The sequence below is a fragment of the Halyomorpha halys genome, unplaced genomic scaffold (genome assembly GCF_000696795.3).
Source record: "Halyomorpha halys isolate HHAL.00 unplaced genomic scaffold, Hhal_1.1 Scaffold387.1, whole genome shotgun sequence".
Classification (NCBI taxonomy): domain Eukaryota; kingdom Metazoa; phylum Arthropoda; class Insecta; order Hemiptera; family Pentatomidae; genus Halyomorpha; species Halyomorpha halys.
The window spans coordinates 166,229-171,974 of NW_027108721.1; the positions used below are offsets into that span (position 1 = coordinate 166,229).

The 5,746-nt window shown below is 31.2% G+C and overlaps 2 protein-coding genes across 4 annotated transcripts in view; one reads left to right on the forward strand and one right to left on the reverse strand.

Moving 5' to 3' along the window:
• The first annotated feature begins 515 nt into the window (after positions 1–515).
• On the forward strand, positions 516–4,161 carry LOC136795674 (endonuclease III-like protein 1). The gene is made up of 4 exons (XM_067047013.1): positions 516–1,254; positions 1,324–1,494; positions 1,662–1,821; positions 3,932–4,161. The coding sequence occupies exons 1-4, from the start codon at positions 916–918 to the stop codon at positions 4,159–4,161; spliced, it is 900 nt and encodes a 299-aa protein (XP_066903114.1). The 5' UTR covers positions 516–915.
• Positions 4,162–4,226: 65 nt separating this feature from the next.
• The window catches only part of LOC106682070 (tRNA (cytosine(72)-C(5))-methyltransferase NSUN6), a 15,687-nt gene continuing 14,167 nt past the window's right edge, over positions 4,227–5,746 (reverse strand). For all 3 annotated transcript variants that reach the window (XM_067047010.1, XM_067047011.1, XM_067047009.1), the window contains one exon: positions 4,227–4,350. In XM_067047010.1, coding sequence (XP_066903111.1) covers positions 4,234–4,350 — 117 coding nt within the window. In that variant the 3' untranslated portion in view covers positions 4,227–4,233. The remainder of the gene's footprint in view (positions 4,351–5,746) is intronic.

Below are 5,746 nucleotides of genomic sequence, written 5' to 3' on the forward strand. Positions count from 1 at the left end.
GCACTTTTTGGCCGTCCACTACGCGGATCATCCATCTATGCTCTCCCAACCAAATTTAAACTTGCTGGTCCACTTGGCAACAGTGGGCGAATATAAAGCATAAAAAATATCAGAGTCGTCACTACCACTCACTCACAAAGGATGTGTGATTTTTGCTCTAGAACTGACATCTAGCGGTGATTCCGAGAACTTTTCAAACAACCCTCGTATCTTATTAAGAGCATGGAAGACATCGCAAGCTAGGCCAATCGATGGAAAATAAAGATTTTATGAGTCTATACGTTCTTAAATTTATACTCAAACACGATTTTTGTTCTCAAGTGTTTTTCTATGAAATAGCAATACCAAATTCTAACATAGTAGGCTATTTAGGCCTCTACACATAGATAAAATACTGACATGAGAAAGCAACGTAGGAAGTAAAAGAATACAACTTGACAAATAGTACGGACATATTTCTAGGCTACTTGACAAAGGTTCAATATTACTGGCTAATAAACTAATCCTTCATAAAGTACTAATTAAACTACTTTGGACATATGGAATGGAGTTATGGGGAACAACAAAAAGTTAATTAAATTAAAATTTAAGTTTTTTAATCCAAAGTACTCCGAAAAATTTTTGACACCCCTTTTTATATTATTAACAAAACAGTATTTTTGTTTCAGATCTCCAAGATTCGCGGTTTTGATAAGTTTTACCTACTTTAGTTTGGCGGTAGTGCAAACTAGATGCAGTTCTCTTTGTTGATGAGGATTTTAAAATTCGATGAATTTGGCGGGATGAATTGAATTATGTGTAACAGTGTGGTTTTGTTTATGTTTCTGATTTATGGTATTTACTTCATATATTATAATGAGGGGTAAGTCTATTTCTTTAACATAGAAGTACTGTTTTCGTAATCGAAAGAAGAAAATGCAGAGCGAAACATCTGTATCTGATAACCCATCAGTATCAAGTATAGCTGAAGATGTTGATTGTGATAAAATTCATTCAGAAAAAAAAGGTAGTGATGTAAAATATGAGAACGCTATGGTTTTAAAAAGCATTACAAAGTCTCCAAGTAAAATAAAAAGAAAAAATCCTATCAAAGTTTCCTATGCCAGTGATAATGTTGTGACTAAAAAAGATAAGTGGGAGCCTGCTAACTGGAGTCTTGTGTTGGACAACATAAGAGAAATGAGGAAAGATATGGATGCTCCTGTTGACACAACGGGTTGTGATATCAATTATGATCTCAATTTAACTCCTGAGGTGTGTTAAACATTTGATTGCCTAAATCCATTTGTGGTAAATAAAGAACATTTTTTTTTATCTTGGAAGGTCCGGAGGTATCAGATCCTAGTCTCCTTGATGTTGTCAAGTCAGACCAAAGAGAAAGTCAGTTTTACAGCCATGCAGCTGTTGAGGGTTCATGGCTTAACTGTTGATAAAATTTTGGATACGGATGATGTCACATTAGGAAAGTTAATATACCCTGTACGATTTTGGAAGGTATTGTCTTTGAAAATTATCAGGTTTTGTTTTTGTAATATTTTAACCCTAACTTTGTTAATTTAGTAAATAACTTTATACATCAACCATTTTTATTTATTAAATAAATTAAAAGGTTATTTAATAATGGAGATAACTTGTATATCTAACCATTGATAATATTTTAGAAAAAGGTAAAATATATTAAGGAAACTACTAAGATCCTGAAACAGAAATATCATAGTGACATTCCTAGAACAGTTGAAGAATTATGTTCATTACCAGGTGTAGGACCTAAGATGGCACACCTCGCTATGAATAGTGTCTGGGGTATAATATCTGGCATAGGTAAGGGTTTGAATACACAATAAAATTATTTTATTTAGTATAATCTTTGTGTTGAAAAACATATTTGTAAGTTTTTACTAAATATTTTGGAAATTATTGATTTAAATGCTCAAAAAATATTTAAAAGAGGTCAAAATTATAATAACTAGTTAATTTGCTTGCTGAACTCGGATAAAATCATCTTTCTAATTTATATTAAACTCATTTAAAAATGATGTTTTGGTAGAGATTTTTATTATTTTTCAAAATAACACTTAGGTAGATCACCTTCTAAGGAATATTTAATTTGGCTTAATTATAAATGCATTTCTGGTATAACACATTTATTTAATAACAAAAAAGTTCATGAATTTTTATTTATATTCATATTTACTTCCATTACATGGAAACATATAAATATTTGTTTTTAAATTCAGGTTATTTAATGTATTTTATCATCTCTCCATTATCATATGCTACTTTATATGATAGATATTAAGTTTTCTAAAATAATTAACTTTTCAATTGGTGGTAATTCATCTGTTTTTCTACTATTATTTCTTGAGATTTATTTTCAATTTAAGAAATATTTCTCTCTTATTTAATCATCTAATTATTTTATTACAACTTATAGTGAGGGATGGTTAGATATTTCAAACAAACAAAATTAAAGAGCTTGATAAGAAGTTATTATACAAATTAGGCATTTAAGGACTATTAGATTATTTCAATAAGGACAAGACCTAACTCATATTAAAGACTATTTATTTGTACATTGGTTTACATTATATAACAAGTTTATTGAAAATAATTATAGTTGATTTAGAGAAAAAGTGTAAAACCAATTATGCAAAGAGTTTAGGAGTGGTTCAGTAAGTTGGCTTTAGCAAAACAGTTGCCGCAACATTCCATTTATATGCCTACCCTAAATGTGTAATTTCAGTTCTTATATACCCTGTTACTGAAATTTTTGAAAAAGTGATTGATCAGCGACTTGAGACCAAGATTAATTATCAATACCTAATTTTGACTCAAATAAATAGCTGATGACCATAGAAAATCACCAAAAAGTTTTTACCTAATCATGATGAGAGGTTTTATTTATTCTCTATCCTCCACTGTTTTTTAGGCAATAGGGATGTTTGCAGTAATGTTATGTAATACCATCCAGGGCCCTGTTTCATAATAAAGTACAAACTAATACTATTAGTCTTGTCGATTTAACTTAATACAATTACACTGACTTGTACAATAGTAAGTTGTACTTCAGTACTTTTTAACTCCTGTAATATCACTTATAGCCCTCCCTATTATGAAAAAAGATAAGTATTAGTGTAATTAACACGTTGTTTCTATACTTGTATTTTGAACTAATACTATTAGCTTTCATTATGGAACAGGGCCCTGGCTGTGTAACAGTACACTACCTCCAGGACTTGGCTTATCACAGAAAGGAAACAGTGTGTAGTCACGTTCTCTCTCTTAATAGAGGAGTTTTTTACTAACTTCATTATATTCATCATTCATACAATTAAATTGTATTTAAGATCAGCTAGGTATTGTCCTCATTGAAGTAGTTTGGCAGGGCTTAGTTACCAAATTTACAAAATGGTTTCCTCCAAAGTACTATTAATTTTATTTGTTTGAAATAATTAACCATTTCTTATTTTTGCTATTAGTAAAAAACGGATGAATAAAACTATGAAAGATGTCAATGTCTGTTTAACCTATCACTTTGAACAGCTCTGCAAAGTGGAGCAAAACATCGGACATTAAATAGTTAAAAACTATTTGTTCTTTTTTGACCGCAACCCTGACCATCTTATATTTAAAACTATGAAAGGATTTTAAGAAGAATGGCATTACTGGGATTGTCAATCTATTGTTAGCTCCTACTCCCTAATCTATATTTATATGAAAGGAATATGGTCCGGACCATATTCCTTTCATCTTTACACACGGTCAATCAATAATCTTCCACTATATTTATATATTTTTTCTTGAGTTGTAGAATGTCCTTAAAGAAGTTTCAATTATGTATTATAAGTTTAGTTTGTAATCATTTAAACCTTTGTTTAGTTTAGTTTAGCTTAGAATTCATTTTTGAAGTAATATTTTTCAATTTTTTAAGGTGTTGACACTCATGTACATAGAATAAGTAATCGTCTTGGGTGGGTTCAGAAACCTACAAAAACTCCAGAGGCCACCAGAATTGCCTTAGAAAGCTGGTTACCAAAAGAATTATGGAAGGAAGTCGATCACCTCTTGGTAGGATTTGGGCAGACCATTTGTAAGTCTGTGAAGCCAGATTGTTCGCTTTGTCTTAATAAAGCTGTATGTCCTGCTTCTCAAGTTAAATAAACAAAAAGTGTTATATGTATAAACAAATCATTGTTAATTCAGCATTAGGAATAATAAATACAAATTTATTCATCATACATTTTTATTAAAACATGCAATGAAGAATCCTATTGTATCTTCATCGACAGTGCTACCCCTAGGGAGGCCAAATCTAGATACCATTTCTCTTTCATTTTTGGTAAGTGAACTCTGTAAAAAAATAATAATAAAAAAAGATGAAATTTATAATTTAACTAAAAGATAAAAAACCATAGACCTAGTTTGTTAATGAATTTGATCATTAATTTTTAAAAAATTAACTTTTACATTAAAAAACTTTCCTAGCTAAAGTTATAAATGAAGTGTAGATAGTTGACTGTAGATTAATGATTGGAGAGGTTTGTCGGGGGGTGCGGTCAGCAAAGAACAACATAAATAAACAAAACCATATTTATTTATTTTATGCTGACATTTCGACCTGAGTTTCAGGTTTTCATCAGGGCTATAGAACAGAAGAGATAACAACAACATTTAGAGAAACATAAAATTAAAAAAGGAATAGTATACAAACAAATTTGGAATTATACAAAATATTGAATTGAATCATAAATGATAAAAAATTGATAACATAATTGAAGAGTAAAATAAATAAATTGATTGATAATCGTGGAATTAGATGGTAGTAGATTGAAAACAGTGAAAGATGAAATATAATATATGCAAGTAGTGTCTAAAAAACTGAAAAAACAAGTATTGAATCTACAAATTGAACAATATGATGGAAAGTGAAATATGGTGAGTGACTTATATCTGAATTACAGTGTGAGTATTAACTTATATACCTATACCTAAAAATATAAATATATATATAAGTTACGGTCTGAGTCAGCTGTTATTTCGATGTCAGCTGACTGAGGGGATCAACTGATCGAGTGTATATAAGAGATGTAGCGAACGCAATAAAGCCAGTGTTTTACAGCAGTTCAAGTGTGTTAGATCTTATTCCTTCTTCTCTTTTTTTACATTTTGCTTTCGCCAATACTTAACTGTTGCCGAAACCCGGGACTTTAAATACCGGAGTAATATTTACTTTAAAGAAGATTTTTTTTAATAGTAGTTTTTTCAGCTTTAAATTTTTTTTTTCTATTCTCATTTTTTTTAAAATTATGGCTACTAATGGCAATGGTATCGTTAGACAAGCAGTCTTGAACTTGGAAGCTTTAAATCAAAATGGGGTTCAAAACCCACCACCCTCGGAGCTTGCCCCACTACCGGAAGTCTCTCTAGTGGGAGCCCACGCCACAACACTTGAGTGGGTAAAAGTACGCAGAGCAACTGCCCAAGACTTGAGGAAGGCCGTTTCTGACCTCGAACGATTTACCGGGAAAACAAGAGAATTGAGCCACTTCATTTAAGGGGGTGACCGACTAATAAGCCAAATTGAAGCAAAGTCTATCGAAAGTCTACTCGATAGTGAAGATGCGGAGGCTTTAAAAGCAGCGGTCGTCTGCAGAGGAGCCTCAAGAGTCTCAAGAGGAGCATCCTAAATCAAATTCAGGCTGACGAAGAGACCCCTTGGAGAGTTATCAAGGAAAGATTAAAGAAG

Excerpts from the sequence above, each read along its gene's own strand:
- LOC136795674 (XM_067047013.1), top strand. The coding sequence starts at position 916 with ATGCAGAGCGAAACATCTGTATCTGATAACCCATCAGTATCAAGTATA. Across the intron at positions 1,255-1,323 it reads ATCTCAATTTAACTCCTGAG|GTCCGGAGGTATCAGATCCT; the intron begins GTGTGTTAAACA and ends TTATCTTGGAAG. Across the intron at positions 1,495-1,661 it reads ACCCTGTACGATTTTGGAAG|AAAAAGGTAAAATATATTAA; the intron begins GTATTGTCTTTG and ends ATAATATTTTAG.